Source organism: Typopeltis vanoorti, chromosome 12 (genome assembly GCF_054136105.1).
Source record: "Typopeltis vanoorti isolate ZY-2024b chromosome 12, IOZ_Tvanoo_1.0, whole genome shotgun sequence".
Classification (NCBI taxonomy): Eukaryota; Metazoa; Arthropoda; class Arachnida; order Uropygi; family Thelyphonidae; genus Typopeltis; species Typopeltis vanoorti.
In genome coordinates this window covers 62,094,896-62,118,002 of record NC_143560.1, presented here as the reverse complement: position 1 = coordinate 62,118,002, position 23,107 = coordinate 62,094,896, and the positions used below count along the sequence as shown (strand labels likewise).

The 23,107-nt window shown below is 33.5% G+C and overlaps 1 protein-coding gene across 3 annotated transcripts in view; it reads right to left on the bottom strand.

Annotated features, from left to right (window-relative positions):
• Window positions 1-1,839: 1,839 nt before the first annotated feature.
• LOC150100828 (E3 ubiquitin-protein ligase RNF13-like) overlaps window positions 1,840-23,107 on the bottom strand; it is a 189,734-nt gene continuing 168,466 nt past the window's right edge. For 2 of the 3 annotated variants that reach the window (XM_090401458.1, XM_090401457.1), the window contains exons 9-10: window positions 13,054-13,134; window positions 1,840-3,256 (exon numbers count right to left, since the gene is read on the bottom strand). In XM_090401458.1, the coding sequence (XP_090257584.1) occupies window positions 2,706-3,256; window positions 13,054-13,134 (632 nt within the window). In that variant the 3' untranslated portion in view covers window positions 1,840-2,705. Of the gene's footprint in view, window positions 3,257-11,882; window positions 12,168-13,053; window positions 13,135-23,107 lie in introns of those variants that run through there. The other variant, XM_090401459.1, reaches the window with a different exon arrangement.

Here is a 23,107-nt window from a genome sequence, read left to right as displayed (position 1 = left end):
TACATGTAGTGTGTGTGTATATATATGTATACATTCCTATACGATGTTAATGTGAATGTCAAAACATAGAAGACAGTTTTATTTTATTTAAGTTATTTCAAAACAGTAGTTGATTGCATAAATCTAGTGTACTGAATAATTTATGTTAGTCCAATTTCACTGCAGTACCTGTTACTGTTTGACCATGACAAGGAGGCTAGTGTGAACATCAAACATAGCATTTTAGAATAGGAGGAAATAGGATGTCAGCTCTGATTTAAAGGTAATGTTTATGTTGTAATTTCTGAGTACTTTTGCTGTACTTGTACAACGTAAGTACAGAATTTCAAATCAAAAATATGTCAGGATTTGTTTTATTATGCCTAACCTAACGCAACTAAGGATATGAGGTCAGTGTATTTTTCTGCTAATGAAAAGTGCTCTCAATGTTAGTTTTTGTGGGATGAAAAGCTCAAGTCTGAAGAAAATTCGACCCTTATAAGGTTCTTTGCATCTTAATGGGATTTGAACTAGGTCTTTAACCAGTAGGAAGCTGCAATGTCCTTACAAACCACTATAGCAGCCTTTAAAAATATGTAAAACGTAGAATGGTTAGAGATGAAATTCATCCCCTAACTACCTCAAAGGTTTATAAAGTGTCATATTTGTGCAAACTGCCATGTTATGATCAAATAAAACAAAACTGCAACTGTTATACCAAATGATCATAAGATTATATAAGGTTCAATCAACATGACTACCACAACTTACTCTTCTTTTTGTGCACTAAACTTTCTGTTATCTCCTAGAAGATGTTGCCATGACAGCTATAGAATGTTGGATTCATTAAAACAGTTTTAAAACTGGGTGTTTACAATTCCTTAACTCACAAAGTTTACCAAGCAGCATTCGACTTTCTAATTAACTATTCTTTAAGAGAGCATAAGGAAGAACAGAAAAATGATGCAAAATAAAGAAAAACTTCTGCAAAAGATTCAGTGTCTTAAATCACGAGTACAAATACTTTATTTGGGAGTAATCAATTTTTATAACTGGTGTTAGAAACAAGAGAGGACCAACAATATTTTCCTAACTTAACAAGATAATGTAAAAATAAGTGAATGAAAAAAAAAAAAAAACCCAGTGTTTTTAAATTTCTGAACTATAAATTGTAACACACTTTTTATAATCCTTAAAATAGCATTAGTATTTTTTAATTTTTAAGTAGGACTTTTTTTTTTCAACTGCTTTGCAAGCTAGAAGATAATCTTCAAATGAGCTGGATTGATTTGCAGGCAATCTGTTCACCCATATCTTAAATTATGACCATTTTACAACATAATGCCATATAATACCCCAACTCTCCTCTTCAAATGGTAATGTGTTCAATCCGCTTGAGTAAACTGCATCATGATGAGATGATGAAAAGAGATGCAATCTGATCTAGAGCTGAAGAGAGCACACATACTTATCAAGATGGACATTGCAGTGGTCAATAGTAAAGCAAATCATAGTTATCTATAATATAGCCAGTGTTTATGTCTGGCGATTAAAACATTAGGAAGCATCCAACACCAGGCCAGAAATATAACATTATGATATTTTCAAAGACAATTATATTCTGTACAGCTATCATAATGTGTAGGCCTACATCTTCCAATATTTTTTTTTTTCATTTATCTCATATAAATACTTCTTCATTTCCACAACTTAAAGCCCTTGCAAAGTTGTTAAGGACACCACAGAAAATCTCCTATGTTCCACATCAATGGTAAAAATCCAGAGTAAGGAGTTTCAGTAGATTAACACATAGTCATATAACTGAGTACTGATTTGTATTTTTTAAATGACTCAATTAAATGAAAGAAAGTGTTCTGAATTTGATTTTATTCAAATATATGATCAAAAAGAAGGCTTTGTTGTTTTGATATTTACATTATAATAGAACACATCAAAAGTTAAACAAGCTGTATGCACAGCATATATTCTGAACATATTTGATATGTGATCTAAAATAATACAATTGAAATCATTTCAGAATTTCCAATATAATATGTTCAATAGTGGGATCAGAGATTTATAGTTGCATCATTGGATATTAAAATAAATGCATGTAATTCACAAAAACTGCAAATATTCATCACGTATACAAAAAATTGATCATATATGTAACAATTTAATGTGCATATATATGTTGATATATATATATATATATTTTTTTTTTACATCACTGAGTCACTGAACTGTTAACAAAGAGTATACTTTGCAAGTATTCAACAATTTTTTATGTATTTATTTTTTTGATTTTCTAAAATATTTCTAAACCATTAGAAGAATAATAGCTCTAAAATTTTATAGAACTAATCAATCCTTTTCATCATTAAAACAACAAATCTGTACATACTAAGAGTTTTAAGCATATAACAAGCCCAAAAGCACTGAGAAGCAATGATGGCAAGAAATGAGGGTGGGGAGGGTAGTGAAAGAGAGACCTAGTGAGAAGAATGCCAGTGCTTGCTAACACGTCACAAAGAAAACAATCATATGTACAATTTTTTTTTTTCACTTTTACATAACTTATTTACAAATAATTCAGATCTCACTTATGAGCTCATAATTGATAATCAGAGCTAAAGGCACTATAAACTTGTACAGACAAATCAGTTAAAAAAAAAATAAGCCATAGTTCTACAAAAAAAAAATCACAGTTTTTATAAATGAATTATTCATATAATGGTTCCACAAATAAACCTTCCTTCTGGATGGTTTGTTTCAAAGGTGGTAGCATCTCCTCGACCAATTAGAGTTGCTGATGGGTCTTCACTCCTACAGGAGGCAACTTCATTAGAATTTACAGAATAACTTGAATCTTTCACCAAAGAATTGGGAAGGGAAGAATAATTCGTAACATATGAAGAACTAGCATCATCTTGAAGAGAGGAAGACGGTAAAGGCAAAGAATGACTGCTGACTTCAGAAATACTGTCCAGTGCAGCAGATGGTGCATCTCTAGAAGTTGATTCTCCAGATGTTTCTCCTCTATATGAACCCACATCACTTCTTTGACTATAAGGAAGTTGGGCTGTTGAATTGAAAGTACCACCTCCTCTCCTTCTGTCACCAGGTCTTAAGAGAGGAGCTGTTTCTGCCTGGCTGTTAGTATCAGAGTCTGTATCACTGTCTGAAGTATTTTCACCTGTTGCCACTTTGTACTTGCATATAGGACAAGTACGTTTATTGTTTGTCAACCACGGATCAATACATTTGCAATGATAAGCTAAAATATAAAATATTAGAGTGAAAAAAATTAAAATAACCTTCAAAACAAGCTTTAATTATCATAAAAAGATTAAAATTACATAATAATTTTAATAATATTTTATGAACTCACATCACTTCTTTGACTATAAGGAAGTTAGGTTGTTAATTTTTGTTAAAATTAACAGCTCTTAAATTTTAACAAAATTTGAAATTAAAAAAAAAAAACTTTTATTATCATAAAAAGATTAAAATTACATAATTTTAATAATATTTTATATTTGTTGTGCTAACATTAAAATTCAGACTCAGTTAATTCAGAATGAATTATATAAACCTGTAGTGTCTAACATATTGTTCATGGGCTGGATCAGACCTGCCAAATGTCTCTGCTTTTTACTCTGCATGTTAAGAGTAAAATGGCAGAAATGTATTTCTGTAATCAAGAGGAGCATGTTAACTAATTATCTAGGAATCACCAGTTTTGGGAAAAAAACTGTAGTAGATGCTCCCCTCTCTCTGAGTAATATCAGGAGAGCTAAATGAAAGAACTGTTATAATGGAAATTAATAAGATTACTTTTTTATATCAAACTCAAAAGAAGGGTTGAAATGGGTTAGGTTTAAATAAGTCATTTTTAAGTTTTTTCCAATGACTGGGAATATTGTAACACTTGTTTCTTAAAAAAATAGATCTAAATAAATCAGTTTTATTTTTAAAAGCTGATAACAGATTAATCTTAGTGGTGGACAGGGGAACACAGCATGAGGGAAGTTGGTGCTTCTCTCAAAAAAGGGAAAGGGATGACCTGGGATCAAGGGCAAACAGTTGGATTTGAAGAAGGTTCTAAGATGAATAAGGAGAAAAAGAAATGGATTTAGTTAAGCAAGCAGAAGTCATATCAAATAAGTGGCATCAGTGGAACTAGCTATAGATCCAGAAACGAGCTGCGATATTTATATACAAATGCTAGAAGTGTAAGAAACATGGCAAACGAAATAACATCATTAATTGAGTCTGTTTACCCAAGAATTGTTTGGAATAAGTGAGACATGGTTGGATGAGGATGACATTCTGACAGGAATAGAGATGAAGGGTATGATGTGTTTCGTGAGAATAGAAGGGATAAAAAGGGAGGGGGAGTGCTATTGATGATAAAGAAAGAGTTATGTCCATACAAAGTAGAGATGCAAGAGGGAAATAGTGTCAGTGGTTTTGACGCAGTATGGTGTGAGATAGAGGTGAATAGAATGAAATACTTAGTCGGATGTTGTTATAGGCCTGGTAATGTGGATGGTAGTGACTATGAAATGCATAATCAAATTAGCCAAGCAAATAAGAAAAAGGTGATCATTATAGGTGATTTTAATTATAGCAATATAGACTGGGATGATGAGATAGCAACTAGAAGTAAAGAAAATGAGTTTCTTCAGTTTTTGAGGTACAACTACCTCAGATAGTATGTGAAAGAGGGCACACAAAGATTGAGGGTCTTGGATTTGATCATCTCATGAGATGTAATTATAAATGAGGTGTGAAGGCAATTCTGTGAGGTCATTCTCACCAGTTGGTGAGAGTGACCATGAAGTGATCACCTGGGTGGTTGTCAGCTGTGTGAGGACCTCTGTGAGAAAAAGGTATATGTGGAACTACAAGGATGGTGATTATGAGAAGCTCAGGCGACAGCTCGCAGGTGTAGCATGGAATGAGGAGTTAGCTGAAAAAGAGATCAATGCAGCTTGGGAGATATTCAAGAACTGTCTAGTAGAAGCAATGTCTAAATGTATTCCAAGGGTCAGAAGGTTAAATAAGATAGGTGTGAAATGGATGAATGAAGAGATTAAATTAAACATTACACAGAGAAAAAGAAATGGATCTAGTTAAGCAAGCAGAAGTCACATCAAATAAGTGGTATCAGTGGGAAAAGCTATAGATCCAGGAACAAGCTACTATGTTTGTATACAAATGCTAGAAGTGTAAGAAACACAGCAAATAAAATAGATGCATTAATTGAGTCTGTTCACCCAAGAATTGTTGGAATAAGTGAGACATGGTTGGATGAGGATGACATTCTGACAGGAATAGGGATGGAAGGGTATGATGATGTGTTAAGAGAAGTGGTAATAATCAATTCCATGAGGATTACAAAGAACAGGCAAGAAGGGCAACTTGGTTATTAAGTGTCAAAGTCCAAGAATAGTTGGAAGGTCATGGGTGCTTAAGTGCCTGTAAGGACCACTGATGATGATGAGTGGCAGATTATACAAACATCTCTCAGATTTATATCTGCTTTTGTATAAAGAGAAGGTTCCCCAAATGTGGATCCAGTAATCTGTATTCATAGCATGGTCTGCTACCTCAAAACAGCTGCAGTATAGGTAATCTGCCACAGCACTACAACATTTGAGAAATCTAAACAAATTCAGTTACCTCACATTACCAAAAATTTGGGAGACTGTTATCTTGAGCCCTTCAACAATATTCAATCAGTACACCCATATACGGTGCCAGTGTGCACATTCTTAACGTATTTCTTTGTGCCCATGAAGATGCATTGATAACTAAGGCAAAATATTGGCCTAATAATTTAGTAGCTAAATAAATTCAATTAGTTAATTATTATCCCTAAATGTGTTTTTTCCTCTGAACATCAACATGAGTTTTCAAATTTCTTGTGTCATTCTTTCCCTTATTGTTGTTGTACAGGCTCAAAAAATTATAATTTTTTTCTATTTATCTGGTCCAGATCTCTTTTAATTTTTCTTCTCATTCTGAGAAGGTTTAGGATTTCTTTGAAATAGCTTCCTTCCATCTTTTCTTTGGTTATTTCCACTAATCTCTGTGTCATTATTTAATAGAGTTTGTGTTATTATTTGGTTATTTTTATCTTGATCTTCATTCATTCCCATCTTAAAACTTTTCTCCTTTCTCTTTTTGGAAGATCTCTCTCTCTCTTTTTTTTTCCCCCTGGGTCAGCAAATGACTAATTTATTTTGAATCATTAATTACTTAATTATTTTAAATTAATTGCTTTTAATCAGTTTGTGTTTCTCATCTTTTGCCAACAGAATTTCTGATCTTGATAGTCTATGATCACCTATATTAAAACTATTTATTATATCTATCTCGGACAGTATATTTTCTGCCGGTTAAAATATAGTCAATTTCATTAAGCATCTCTCCATTTTCTGATTCTTCTCTCTCTATCTTTTTGGAAGGTATTCATTTATATAGATCAGGGTCAACAACCGGTGTCCCGTGGGTTGCATGTGGCCCGAATGTGCATTTTTGGCAGCCCATAAAAGTTTGACCATACTTAAATGGCATGTGGCCCATAAAATTTTATTATCAAGAAAAGATGTTATGGACATTTCAAGAGGACGTTACCTACTAGACAAGTGCTAGATGGTTAAGTAGAGGTGCTGTGCTAAAAATATTTTTTAATTTACGTGAAGAAATAGATATTTTCATAACCGAACATGAAAATACTGTCCCACAATTATCAGATTAAAATGGATTATGTCTCTTGCATTCATGGTAGACATTACAACTACCTTAATGAACTTAATTTGAAGCTGTAGGGCCAAGGTAAATTACTATCAGAGCTTCTTTCTGACATAAAAGCTTTTGAAGGCAAATTATGTCTGTTAAAGAAATATATGATGGAAGAAAATCTACATGATTATATATGTTTCAAATTGGCATCTACAGTTGGATGGCAAACACAAAAGGAAACTTTTGTTGGTATTATTGATGATTTACAAAAGAATTTTCAAAAAGATTTGTGGATATTGAAACCCTTTTAATGTGACATTGATGACCTACCAAACTGACTACTGATTGAAGTTTTGGAATTGCAACACAACAAAGTATTAAAGAATGCACTTTAATTAGAAAATTTCCAAGCATTTTGTGGATGCTTACTAAAAAATTTGAAGGATTAATCAGTTTTGCAAAGATGATAGTCACATTCGGAAGCACATACATTTGCGAACAAGCATTTTCTGCCATGAGTTTTAGAAAAAATAAATTTTCTTCTTAACTAACTGATGAACATTTGCATGCTTCGATTCGAATTTACATCTCAGGTTATGAAGTGGATCTAGATAATTTGGCTATCACAAAAGTCACATTAAGCATGGAGACACACATGTTGTGATGCACAAAACTATATTACTTTGTTTTTAAGTGATAATAATTTTTCATTGAGTTTCATTTTCATGCTTGTTTCATATCTCATACTTTAAATATTTCTGTTTTTTTTAAGATTGATATAATAAAAATTGATACCTTGAGTATTTTTTTCACTCACTATTTTCTATTAATTAAACGCTTGCGGCCCAATTATTAAAAATAAAAGTTGAATGTGGCCCGCGAGTCTGAAAAGGTTGCCGATCCCCGATATAGATTATTAATTATTCGCATTCAAATAATTTTTTTGGTGAGTGAAGTGAGTGAATCTATCAATTCTTTCTTTTAAGGTTACACGGTGGTCAGCATTCATAGTGAAGAATTTATGGAGATACAACACATGTGTTAGAATAATTACTTTACTTATCATTACGAAAGTAACATTAGACATTTCAACCTCTGTATTGAGGTCATCGTCATGAAAACATACATATGTACAGGATACAACATACATGATAATACCCTACACCAAAGTAAGATGAATCTAAATGTTTGTTAATCATTTGGCATTTTGGAAAAAAACAGATAGAATGCTACTTAAATATAATATTAAGACAACCTTCAAATTTCCTGCAAAATTAAGAAATTTACTTAGCTCTTCCAAAGCTTTTCTTCCATACCTTGTCCACCCAGGGGTTTACAAAATTCAATGTACTTGTAACCTACCTTACATAGGGGAAACAGAGTGCACCATCCCAATTAGAAAACATGAACACAAACACCTCATTAAATACCTCCACTATGGTAAAACAGGACTGCCAGACCACGCACTCCAAACATGCCACAGGATTGACTTGAAAGTTATTAACTTTCAAGTCAATCCTGAAAGTTATTAAATTTCAAGTCAATCCAGGTTTTGGTGCAGTATACTGCACCAAAACCTGGTCTGAAAGAAAATTCAAAGAAGCCTGTGAAATGCTGAAACATCATCCACATCTGAACAAGATAATGGACTAATTATTCCAAGAATCTGGAGGACCCATCTTCAATCTGTATAGCATCCAGAAAAACCCCAAACAGAAGATAATCTTAATACGAGAGGACTTTAGAAATTGTTTAATGTAGTTCTACTTTTTATTATTATTTTATTTATTTATAATTTTATTATTATTCATTTATTTTTATTTTATTATATTTTTGTTGTTTTTTTTTTCTCCACCAGAGATCAGGCTAGGGTAAATGATTAAGAAACATTTAGATTAATCTTACTTTTGTGTAGTGTATTGTCATGTAGCTTTATCCTGTATGTATGCAGGGGTGAATACTGGTCTTGAAATTCACGCTTGCTCTTGTTATCATTCAGGGAGTGAGAGGTATGATTGAAGTCTGATTAGCAGAATAATGAATTACTGACAACTGAAAACTATATATTTAGAAATTTATGTACATTTAATCATACAAATACAACATTTATTTTACAAATGATATTTTATCTTTTTCAATTTAGCTACTTGAATACAAATTCTACCCTACAGTTCTTCTTTATGAACTGGTCAATAACATCATCATAAAAAGTTGGTTGTAACTTAATTTTCCCAAGCAACACGCACACTTGTAAAGGCTGGCTGAAACTCACTGGCTAGAGCTACTTTGACTGCATATGGCCTGTGTTTAAGAAGGGAGCAGAAATGACTATGCACGTGAATGAAATCACAGTGATGCAGCGAGGACCTGGAAGCTCCTACAACTGAACAAGCCAAGGTAGCTCTGACTAGACGAGCAAGCATCGGTCTTCGATACACAACGATAAGCTCAATTATTGCCACGCAAGCTTAAGACATCTGTCTACAAAAATAAAAGCCTAAATAGAATGCTTATAAATGCATGCATTTATTAACAAATAAATATTACTTCTTTCTCAATTGATGAGCTTGCGCAGCAAGCATGAAGAATTCGCCACTGTATGTATGTATGTTTTCCTGATGATGATGACGACCTCAATACAAAGGTCGAAACGTTGAATCTTACTTTCTTAATAATAAGTAAAGTGATTATTCTAACACGTGTTGTTTCTCCATAAGGTCGAAACGTTGAATCTTACTTTCTTAATAATAAGTAAAGTAATTATTCTAACACGTGTTGTTTCTCCATAAATTCTTCAGTATGAATAATTCTATCAATGTTTCTCCAGTTTCATTCCTTTAGTTCAATCCATATTTTCCAATTGCTTTTATCTACTTTAGCATTACAGTCTCTCATTGAAATTGTAAAGAATGTGTTATCACTATACGCTAGTTGGTCTAGTGTTTCATGAAATGAACACATTTCTTCTTCTGTGTTGTTAAGGGTGATGCATAAACTTGTATAAGTCTCAATATCTAGCATTTTTATTCTAAGGTAGAATTCTGCAACCCTTTTGCAAAATATCCATTCTTTAGATATATACTATGCTTTTACCAAGTCTCTGAGTTTCACTCAATCTAATGATCTATCATTTTATAATTTTCTGCTTCTAATAATAACTCTTCTAGTCATGGTTGTCTTAGTAAAAACTTATACTTGTGGGCATAGGTGGCTAGTGCATAGGCACAGGGAAACTGCAGCACCCCCAATTTTTCTTGATATATAAATATATTTATTAATTTATTTATATTTGCTTGTAATATTTAATTTTATCATCGACAATCCTATACAATTCTCTTATTTTGTATAAAAAAATAATAAAAATCCATCTTGTAGCACTTAGGAGGGCGAAGGACGCTAGCAGCACTATGTTTACCACAGTGTCATATTGCTACGCGCACAAGCATATGCACGTCATAGTGAGATGCGTGCTATTAGCGTAATGCAGTACTGTCTTTCACGCAGTTCCACTGTTGTTTATATGCAGTTTGCGCCAGTAGTAGAGTGCTCATAGTGCTTATTGTATTTACTCCGTCTCTTTAAATATTTGGACATTACAAAACAATAAAAATTATAACATTTGCCGTAATTTTTATTTTAGAAGATTATTGAGGTTATTGACAATTATGACCTCAGAAATGCAACCTCAAGAAATAAGTTCTGTGACAGTAGTGACTGTAAGTGAACTACAAAAACTTAAATTTTTATAGTTGACTCTCGCTGAGAAAGTTTCTATTAAAACAAGAGGCCGTCCTTTACCCGATATTCAAACATCTCAGCCAGGAATAAGCAATGATAAGTACATTAGAAGTTTTAATACAGAGTGGTATAAAAAGAAAAGTTGGTTATGTGGCTGTGAAGTGAAAAATGCACTATTTTGTTTTCTGTGTTTGTTGTTTGAAGGTGATATGAAATGGACAAAGGATGGTTATGTAAACATAAATAAAATGAAAGAAAAAATTGAAAAACATGAAATGTCAAAAAAATATTGAAAATGCAGTTTCTTTGTCGCTTTTAGGAACTGTAGATATTAAACAAAAACTTAGTGAGGCCTACAGAATTTCAATTAATGAGCATAACAAAAAGGTTGCTAAAAACTGTGAAATTTTATCCAAGATAATTGACTGTATGTTATTTTGTGAAAATTTTGAAATTCTTTTACGTGGACATGATGAAAAAGATGATTCGGCAAATCCAGGTCTATTTAGGGGATTAGTGAAATTTTCATCTAAATTAGATCCAGATTTAAGAAACCATTTAGAAACTAGTACAGTCTTTAAAGGTGTTTCTAAGACTATTCAGAATGAGATACTCGATTACCTTTTTCAAATATACCAAAATGAAGTAAATAAGTATATTGAAGAAGTTTCATTTGTAGCTGTCATGGCTGATGACACATCGGATGTTTCAGAACACTCTCAGATGGTTATTGTTTTTCGGTACTTATTGAATGAAGAAATATTTGAACGCCTTTGGGGATTCTTTATTCCAGAGAATCAAACTACAGATGGCTTATCCAAATATATTCTAGAGCAGTTAGATATTATCCTTCAAGGTAATAGACAAAAACTAATAGCTCAGACATTTGATGGTGCAAATGTCACCCGACATGCATGATTATTGTAAATTCATTGACTTGTTAAAATTTATAACAGAAAATAATTTTGATTGTGTTCTTAATGAAATTACTGTATTGATAAAAATTCTCTTGACAATTCCTATGACTACATCAGAGCCTGAACACTGTTTTTCAACATTAAAGAGAATAAAAACATTTCCAAGGAGCACTATGAATCAGGATAGGTTAAATGCACTTATGATGATTTCAACGGAGAAAAAATTCTTCAACAGTCACACAAACATCAAGGAAAAAGTTATTGACCTTTTCGCTCGAAACAAAACAAGAATGGATTTTAATTTTAAGTAATTTTGAATTATACTGAACTGTATAATTTTATTGATAATAAACAATATTTTTTCATGTTTAATTTTTTTAAAAAATTTTAAAATATATGAAAACTATATTATGAAAGTTATAACCAAAATTTTGATATTTTATCCAAACACGTATACACTGTACTTACAGTATGTATGTATAAAAGTTGCAGCACCCCCACGATTTCAAGGCACGAGCCACCACTGCTTGTGGGTACACACATATAATTTTCTATTATTAATACTAACAGATTTCAAGTTATCCTGGTAGTGGCATTTCTCAAATTTCTTGTCAATAGTTGCATTTATGCTTTTTATGCCCATTGTGGTCTTGGGCTCTATGGCCTCCATTATACTTATTTTCCAACATTTGAGGGATTTTGGTCTGATCTGTCTTGCTGGACAAACTTTATGGAAAGTCAGCTTCCTTAGGTAAAGCAAATATCTTTGACAGACTTCCACTGTAATGAAGAGGAAAGTATGAAAAGACAGTAATTAGCTGAGATGATTCCTTTGGAAATCAGCCTTAAAAAAAAAAGGCCTGAAAGTCAGTGACTAAAATCAAAGTTTTCTAAGTTTTTCTTCTGCAGACCATTATTATCACTTAATAACATCAATTTATTTAAATTTAAGTTATTTAAAAAAGAAACCTGAAATAAAAACAAATCTGACATTTTAATTACTACAGGAAGAGCCATAAGACTTCATTTTGGCAATGTAAAATTACATAGGCAAAGTGGATACTAGATCCAACATTATTTCAAAGGCAAATATTTGTAGAAACTATGAAAGTTTCATGAGTTGACCTGAGAACTTACGAGAATACAGTCCTAGGCATTCCTGAGTTGCCTTAGCTTGCACTACTTAAAAGACATGGGCGCTGCCCAAGTGTCCAAATAATATATATATTAGTGCATTTCATAAAGGTTTCACTGGCCTGACAGCTGTTTTGATTTACTTAGTACTGAACGAGAGTTTTTGCTCTCTTAAGGTTTCTGCCTGGTCTGTGAAAAGAATCAACCGTTTCTTTTCATATGGATGCTTGGGCAGTGCCCATGTCTTTTAAGTAGTGCAAGCTAAGGCAACTCAGGGACGCCAAGGATTGTATTCTTGTAAGCTCTCAGGTCAACTTACGAAACTTTCTACAAACATTCGACTTTGAAACAATGTCGGATCTAGTATCCACTTTGCCTATGTAATCTGACATTTTAATTTTTATTTCATCCAAGTTGGAGGGGGGAGAAAGGCAAGAGAGTATAATAAGCAATAAGAGAGCTAAACCACTGATCTACATTGATCATATGGCAATAATGCAGTTGCTATTTGTTAAACACTATGGTGACTCACCATGTGAACAAGGTAAAACACGCAGCTTTTCGCCATCTTCATACTCCTCAAGGCATACTGCACATACATCATATGGATCACCTATAAAAAATAAGCTTGGTGTATTTTTTCCATTTAGTTAAATCATCTACCTGATGATTTAACAGACAGAAAAACATATAGACAAACAGCTTCAAAAGAGTATCATGCATATCATATAAGGTACTGTAATAGAATATATAAAATAATATATATCAACATATATATAAATAAAATATATATTTTATATTTTGATATTTATCAAAATGTGAATGAATATATCGAAGGCTATATAATTTTAGGCTGGTAATAAAAAACTGAAAACTATATTATGAAAGTTATCAAATGGCTGTTGCCTTGATTCATATCAGGGCAACAATCAACTGAGACCCTGTACAATAATAATCCTGAAATGAGTGATTTATAAGTTTGAAATTACCAACAATATCTGTCAGCCAATATTATTATTAACTGACCCCTAAAACTAGACTCAGTGAACTAGCAGCAACATATCTATCATAATACCCTCAACTCATTTACTCTATGTATAACCCCCCCCCCCCCCCACACACACACAAAAAAAGAAGCTTATGAATATTTACTGACTTCATCTACTAAGCTCTACTTAGCAGAACAAGATCTCATTCATGTTTAGTTTTCCCTATTATTAAAAAAAAAAATAAAATAAAAAAAATCAGCTAATACCTTTTATTCCCTTATATGGGGCAAGGCCTTTTAGCCCTATCTAGCTTTATTATTATTAACTATAATAATTTATTATCATTATTACACTCTTGATGGAGTCAGCAGACTCATCATGGGAGGTTCATTCAACTGACATCTACTCCTCACATTCTTCTTCGCCACTCTTCCATAACTTCCAGGGATAGCCTCTGCTTCTTTCCCCTCTAACCTTCTACTCTTTTTATAATCCTGCTCTGAATTAATCCGATGAAATCCCTTCACTAACTTAACCATCTCTAACATATCACCTCTTTTCCTTCTGTCCACCAAACTATGCAATCCACATTCCTTCCACCTCTCTCCATAGCCAACATTCCAGCCAATATTATTATTAACTGATATTGTCTTAGTCAATCGTTTCTGGGCTCTCTTCAATGTTTCCAGATTACAGTGAAAACCAAGTGACCAAATCTGAGCACAAGTGTGGTCTGACAAGTGCTTTATACAGTGACACAACCACCTCCTTATCCCTACATGTTAGTGTAATTCTTATCATAGTGGCACTACAATGTGCAGTCTTTGCAACATGCCCCTTAAACTTCAGTGTACTGTCAACCATCACTCCTAAATCTCATCCATTTCCTGCTGCTCAGCATCAATATAGTACATAGCCTTATATTTCTGCACTCCAAAATGCAACACCTTGCACTTATTAATATTAAAAGTACAACCCCACTCTTTTGTCCAACTCAAATGTCAATTCAAATCTTTCTGAAAGGAATTAACATCAACTGTGCTACTATAATTCTCAATTCACTATTGTTATATCTAGGCAACACACATCTTTTCCAACAATACTATTATCCTTTACCTCCCACAACAACTCCTTAAATCTCTATCAACATTTTTTTCACCAACTAAGCCATTCGCATCCACTATTACCACTTGCAAAGTATTAGTTATTTGTTTTAATGTTTCACCAGGAAAGCATGTTTTGTGTACTTATCAGTCATCGCACCTCTAACAATCAAGTCCCCATACAATGATATATGATTATCCTTTGACTTTTTCTTCACAATATTAGCTTCTTCCTTCTCATTGACATCTGCCAATCTCTTCTTTAGGTGTTTAATCTAATCTTCTGGATGCTTCATTTTCACCAACTCTTCCCTAAGTTCTTCTACTATGGTCCCACTGCTGTGTCCCATTTCAAAATGCTCTAACCTATCAATACATTTTTTTACACACATTAATCCTTCATTTTGTTCACTCTAACAGTCCATAAATCTTTCACATTTTTGGTGCATATACGAAGCATTTCACAGAATGCATCTAGTATTCACACAATATACAGTGTATTTATATTGTCTTGTGCATATTTTGCTTATTTTTCTAAGAATTTTTTTGTTTACTAAGGATCAGTATACATTTTACTGAGTAATATGATACATAAATTTTGATCATCATCAGAATTATTCACCTTTTTTGCAAATCCTACATTCGCTATTTTTTTTTTTTTTTTGTCAGCAGCACTTCTGTCTCATCAACAATAGATATCTCACATATGCTAGTACATGGATGTGGATCAATGACTTCTTATAATACATAGAAATATTCATTTTTAGTCAGGAATAGATAGATTTTTTTTACTGTCTCTTGTGTGAAAAGAAAATGTTATGGAGGAGGTAGAAGATAAGTTGGTGGTGATCAGATCCATGAAGAGTATAAAGTGCAGGCTAGAAAGGTGACGAACATGGTAAAGAAAGAAAAGGTGCAGTATGAGAGGAGACTGGTCAGGCCAAGGTTAACTCAAGGGAATTTTTCTGCTACATGGCAAGCAAGAGGAAGAATAACTATGGCAGATTAACACTGGTGGATAGTCATGGCAGCAAACTAACAGTTGCAGAGGATATAGTGGAATTATTGAACGAGCACTTTATCAGCATATATCATACTGGTATAAATGATCTGGTGCAATATATAGAAGAGAGGCAAGTATTAGAATTGGAAGTGAAAGAAACAGAGGTGAATCAGATGTTGGTTGGGTTAGATGTGAATGAGACTGTGGGAATGGGTGGAATAGATAATATATTGGCTCTCTGAATGATACCAGCAGATTGTGTATGATGGAGTAGTGTCTCAAAAAAAAAAGGGTAACCAGTGGCATGCTCCAGGGTTCTGTTCTTGGGCCACTGCTGTTTAACTTGTTTGTAAACAATATATCATGTGGACTGACTGGGGATCTTTAGTTATTTGCTTATGATGCAAAGTTGGGAAGAATTATAAGTAGCACTGCTGATGTTAAATCCCTTCAGGAAGATTTGAATAGACTTTTTACTTGGACAAAAGAGTGGGGTTGTAGTTTTAATATCAGTAAGTGCAAGGTGTTGCATTTTGGAGTGCAGAAATATAAGGCTGTGTACTATATCGATGGTGCCGTACTGCAGGAAGTGGATGAGATTAGAGATTTCGGAGTGATGGTTGACAGTAGACTGAAGTTTAGAAGGCATGTTGCTAGTGTTGCAAAGGCTGCACATTGTAGTGCTGCTATGATAAGAAGTAATCTAACATGGAAGGATAAGGAAGTGGTTGTGCCACTGTATAAGGCACTGATCAGACCACACTTGGACTGTTATGCTCAGATCTGGTCACCTGGTTTTCAATGTGACGTGGAGACATTGGAGAGGGTCCAGAGGCGAGTAACTAAGACAATGTCAGGATTTTGGAATGCTGGCTATGGAGAGAGGTTGAAGGGATGTGGATTACAGAGCTTGGTGGATAGGAGGAAAAGAGGTGATATGATAGAGACGTTTAAGCTAGTGAGAGGATTTTATCAGATTAATCCAGAGGGGATTATAAAAAGAGTAGAAGTGAGAGGGGAAGAACCAGAGATCATAACTGGAAGTTATATAAAAGTGTGATGAAAAAGGGTGTGAGGAGTAGATTTCTTACATGGAGAATTGTCAGTGAATGGAATGCATTACCGGAATGTGTTGTTAATGCAAGGAGTGTTAAGCATTTTAAGATTCTATATAAGATAAATATGTCATCAGGTGAATGAATCTCCTACGATGAGTGTCGACTCCATAGAGGGTGTATTAATAATAATAATAATATCGTGAAAAACATTCCAACCAAAACAATGCTATACTGCAGAAGCAAGAAAAACAAGTAGTTTTATTGTATCACTAAATACAGTAAAGAGACATTTGTAGTCTATGACTGCAAATGTCTCTCTCACACACACACAACATAGTGTGTGTGCAAGCAAAACAGACTTATTGTAGCACAAAACAGCAGTTAACAAAACACATTTGTCCTAACAGACTCTTTCAAATTTTCAGTTCCAGAAAATATGTATCACAGCTGTTTATAATGCGGCCAGTGGATACAGAAAATATGCAATTTATATTAATTAAGATCAATATGAGAAAAAAAAAACACTGGGATACTATGCACTTGTTTGAGAAGGATGTTTTAATACATTTATGCTGTTCAGTGTCTGCATATATATAACTTTAAATCTGTTTAATTACATTTGAGATATTTGATATCATCCAGACATTTCACAAATGCTAATTTCACAAAAAAAAATTATACCAAAAAAGTTACAACTAACATGCCGTATAAGCTTTGTGAAAATGTGACTGCCAAACATGAAGTGACATAAATATGCTAAAGCTAGTTCCTGCCGGCAGTTTATAAACATGCAGACACTGACCAGCACAAATGTGTTAAAACATCCTTGTCAAACAAATGCATAGTATCACAGCGGTAAAGCATGTTTTTTTTTTTTCCCCATTTGATTTTGTGCAGAGTGCCCAGGGGATGGTTTACTAGTAAGTATAATTGTAGTAGGATGTATTTCTAACATGCTGGTACAATTATACTTTGAATACACCTGGAACTTAAAAGGAGGTTGAGGAGAATTTTTTATAGCAGAGCTAAGAGCAGTCAGCTTGATATGGGGTCTGAAACCTGCCCACAGAGAGCACCCAATTGAACTTTAGGCTTTCAGCCTAATCTCATGGCATCTGAAGCACAAAATTAAATACTGGAATTATAAAGTGTTTAATTCCTTATGCTGTCTTCATTCCATTAAAACAAAAAACTAATATCCCTAACACCATAAATGTGGCAGCAAGTACCAAGAACTTTGAATACACCTGGAACTTAAAAGGAGGTACACTTTTCTCTATAATGTGTTTGTGCAGTAACAGCTTTATCCTCCCACTCTTACAGGATCTTCCCTTTTGTAAGGTGCTGGTTAACCAAGCATGTGAAGGATGTTGGTATTTCATTGAAGCATTTCCTTAATGCAGGTACCATTAAGTTGTTTTCAAATCTACAGGCTATGGGTTCAAATTTCACTGTGGCTGGATGTTTCAGAATATCTTTTGGTGGTAGATGATTTTCACTACCATTAACGAGGTCACCATCCTACTTATTAGAAAAACTACCGTGTTTGGTTTCTATGATACAATTTCTGAATTATCTAATCCTTAGTTCACTCATAGTAAAAGATGTACTACAGGTTTACAAGTTTAGATTAAGTCCTTTGAAAAGTGGGATAAACATAAGAAAAAAAAGTAATCGTTACACATTATTAACAATGAGTTTCCTTAATTCCTCTTCCGCTCATTATTTGGTATATTAGAACCGCCTCGCTTTCCATCTTCACTCAAACTTTGTATAATTTCACATGTACATCATCATCACATTCCTGGTATGTATTTCTCGAGAGGAGGGATAATATGAGAGTACCATAGTTACTATGATAAAGTTTAGGTTATTACTAACTTCCTCCATATTAGTGGAGGAAGTTATAATAACTTCCTCATTTTTCTTTTTTTCATTTTTCTAAAAACACTTCAGACTGCTCAAATAGATAGAAAGGCTTATGTATTGGTAGTCCATTTTTTTGGTTTTTAATTAACAACATAAGAACAATGAGAAAATAATATTTATTTAACTTATTTGATGATATTTTACTGGCGTTAAACCCAGCATCTTCAGAGCTCAAAGAACAGGTTGTGACAGCATGTGAACAGCAACAGTTTGTTAACAGTGGGACCAGTCTAAAAATTGTAACAGTCAACACAAGGAAATAAAGTCCTAACTGGTACCATCTATTGTTGGATAGAGAAAGAGAGTTAACAAGTATTAATCTGATCTTAAGATGACTGTCTCTCAGATTTTTGGTAAATTGATACAGCCATACTTCATGAGGTTTGGGGAATGTTTTAAAACTGTTACTGATTCCAAAAACAGTCTTTTGGACTTATAGGGACTTTTGTGTAACATTTTTGTTTTTCTCCATTTGATCCTGTGTGAAGAGATATCCAAGCACGGTCTGCTAGTCCCAATTTGCCATAATGATGGTGCAGAATGTATCTCTGAGGCAGATGTCAACAGTTCTTCCTGCCTGTCCATAGTAAGTCATGTTGCAATACACTTCATACACTCTGGGATGTGATAAAGGAGAGAGTTTGTCCTTAAGTAAACAAATGAGGGTTGCCAATTTGATATATAGTTTAAATGTGGTGAGGAGCTGATCTCTGTGGTGTACTCTGAATGTGTGAGATGATATCTGTTTCACTGTGATCTCATGTATTAGATGATAAAGGGGATTTGAGAGGGAGGGGCCATTTAGTATTTTTTTTTCTATTTTTGTGGGATTATAGTTATTGGTTAAAAGAGTGTGGCACAGGTAAGTGATAAGAGCATTATCATCAGAACAGAAGCTCTGGCTCAGTGAGTAATGTTATTAGGATACCATACTGCTGAGCTGGATGATGGTGTGATTGTGCAAATACGAGGATGGTCTGAAAAGTTCTTGGCCTCGACCATACATGACAACACTACTGGCAAGATTTTTTTTTTCTAAGTTAGCACATATGTCATAAGCATCCATGTGGAATTGCAAGTCATTCTATCAAGTAGTTTGTTTTATATAGGTGTCTAAAGCAAAAGTGTTGTCTGTATTCCTTGAAATGGATAAAATTGAGTATCATGTGATTATAAAATTCTTTGTAAAAGAAGGTTTAACACCATTCATTCAAAGTTCATAAAAGTTTATCGGCACATTTCTCTTTCATTTTCAAGAATTAAGAAATGGGCTGCCAAGTTTAAATGTGGCCGTACCAGCCTTGATGATCCACGTGAAGGACGTCCAAAAATGTAACAACACATCATTGATCAAGTGCATGATATGGTATTGGATGACTGGAGAGTCAAAGTGTGTGAAATTGCTGAGACTATAGGCATTTCAAAAGAATGTGTAGGATATATTTTGTATGAAGAAATGCAAATGAAAAAGTTTTGCGCAAGATGGGTGGTGCGCTTACTCACAGCAGATCAAAAACGCACTCACATGAAAATCTCTGGACAGTGCTCGGAGTGTTTTTAACAAGAATAAAACTGATTTTGTGCGTTGATTTAGACAAAGTCAGTTCCATTAGCAGGAAAGGTCATGCCATCGGTGTTTTGGGATTCTAAAGGGCATTTTATTTATTAATTATCTTGAAAGCACTTTGGTTTTTTGTTGTTATGTACTATATTCTTCTTTGTGCTCCGAAGATGCTGGACTTAAGACTAGTGACGTATCAGCAAATAAGTTATACAGATATTAATTTTTTTTTTCTTCTTGTGTTGTGAATTAAAAACCATTAAAACAAACAAAACACTTCAAACTGCATCAATCCACTCAGATCTTGTTCTTCAAGATCTAAGTGGATTGATTTCTCCCATTGTTTTAGTGACCATGCCACAACAGATTAGTTCTGCGCCCATACATTCCTGAATGCAAACAATGTCAAGTTCCCCCTTAACATCTTCATTTTTAATATGATTCTGCTTTGATTCCATCTGTTTAGTCCCCTAATTTTTCTTAGCATTCTCATATTTGTGGTCTCTAATCTTTGCTGAAATATTTTATTTCTAATTCAATTCTTAGATCTCATGTTAAAATTTGAACACTGTGTTGCACATATATAGCCAGTTTATTATTCTGACTAATTTCTCTCTTAGTCTATTTAAATTTATTCAACTTACACCATACCAGGTTTGTTATTCTTTTGTCTATTTCCATATTTAATTTGCTATCTTCAATAAAAATTGTACCTTAAAGATGAAATATTTTAATTGTTTTATAGGTTCTCATTCGAGTATACCACTGATTTTCATATTCTTTATCTTTTTTTATTGCTGATTTTTATGATAAAAAGGAGAAGATGTGTGCCACTGTCTTTAACCTACTTTTTCATTAAACCATCTTCGTGTACTTCATTCAGTTCTAAGTGCTAACTTATGTTAAAATGTCGTTTCTTCGTAATTTATATCTGTTATCTTTTATACTTCACTTATACTTAATTCTATCCTTTCTTACTTAAAGCTTCTTCAATCAAAATCCTACCAGCTGCGCCATTGTTAAAAAGTCGTTTTCTCGTTATTATATCTATGTTCTATATTTATTTATATTTTTATACTTAATTTTAATCTTATTCTTATATCTAGGATTGTTTACTCTTCGGATACTGGCGAATTTATATTTTGCTGCGCCAGCCAGTATCCTATAGTAGAAAAGATCCTTACTCAGGGAGACAATACTAAATTCTTAGCTTTCTTACCCAATATCTTACTTAACTGCTCTATAGATCTAGATTATTGCAGTCGTGACCTAAATCTATATTTATATTCACTCACTAAATCCTTCCCGCCAAAATCAGGTTCTATTTTTATAAGTGGTAATTTGGAATCGTAATCAGGCATGACTCAGGTTCAGGAAAATATGACCTGTATATTGGAATATCTAAAACACAATACAAAATTCATACATTTAATTATGTTCAATACCAAATAAACTCGAACTAAGAGATTAACACATTCGAACTAAATAAAACTTATAAGGCATGCTAAACACTGTAATTACGCATTGGGATACAAATCAAATGATAATAAGTTAAACTAAATTCCTTCCAGCAGTATTACTCGTAAGAACAAACTATCAACAATTCCAATGTTACTGAGACTCTAAATTCTACCTTTCATATCGCATCAAGTTAATTCTATCACATACAAGTTACAAAATCTCTCTTACACAATTCTTCTTACTCACAAACGAGGTTAACTTTCTAAATAGTGACTGTCCACAGAGTTCCTTATTAAAAAGTTCTAAATTTCATGATTGTAAACAATCTTCTTTCTTCTAATGAACATTCACACAAAATTAGAGCAATAGCACCTTACCGACCTTTTTTCTCCACGTCGTTCTGCACCACGTGTTTGTCTGGATATTTCTCATCTATTTTGCTGTCTATATGCCAACGTAGGGGTTATGCTATCTTCCTTCTTTCTGCCGGAAACGGACTCAAAATTTTTTGCGTTTCAGGAACACCTCGATGGGGCTTTCCAGCAACGGCTTGATTCTGCTAGGACTGGAATTTTCTTCCTTCAGCTTTGCATAGAATCCAGCTTCATTTCTTTATGAATGCTCACTGCCTGACATCACAGACTTCGCCCCCCCTTTACGCGAACTTGCCTGCCAACTTCCGAACCACTCAACAGGAAAACGATACAAACAGTGATCAAGAAAAAACCATTGTTCCAGACTCAACCCCCCCTTTTATACTCCTATAGAGCACCCTCTTTTTTAGCCCCTTTTGCACACAAACCTTACTAATTTCACCCTTTGGCTTATCCTTCGTTTCTACGATGCTGAAATACTCGGATTCATGGAATACATGGTTACGTGATTTTCCGAATAAGCTATACCCGCCAGCGTTACGCTGTACGCGTGTAGCTTTAGGCCTTCCAGGAATTAATACTTAACAGCTTTATGATACCTCACAATAGATTTTACATAGCTTTAGTAAGGCTTAAATTTAATTCCCATTATCCCTCTTTTTAGAGACATACAAAATGAAATCTTAAATTAATCACAATAGCTAAAATATAAGGTGCTTAAATAAAGAACACAAATTTTTCACATAAAGTGAGGAAGTTTCACTTTTAATTACAACTGATGTGCAGGTATTTCTCTATGTTTGCCATTCTTATATGTTAGACCCTAAATGAATGATTTCTATCCAAGATTCCTTCATTTAGGATCTAACACTTACAACTTAAATACAGTACAGACTCTCAGTTTATATAATGTGCTATTTGCACCATATAAATATAGTATTTGAGTAGCCTTTTTTCTTGGCACCTTGCATATGTCTTTTTCAGATCTACAAAACTTAAATACAGATCCTTGTTGTTATATTCCCATGATTTCTCAACTAACTGTCTTAAAGTGAAATTCTGACAACTGCTTTTCGGCTCCAGCTTGTTCTTCTCCATGTTTCTCTTC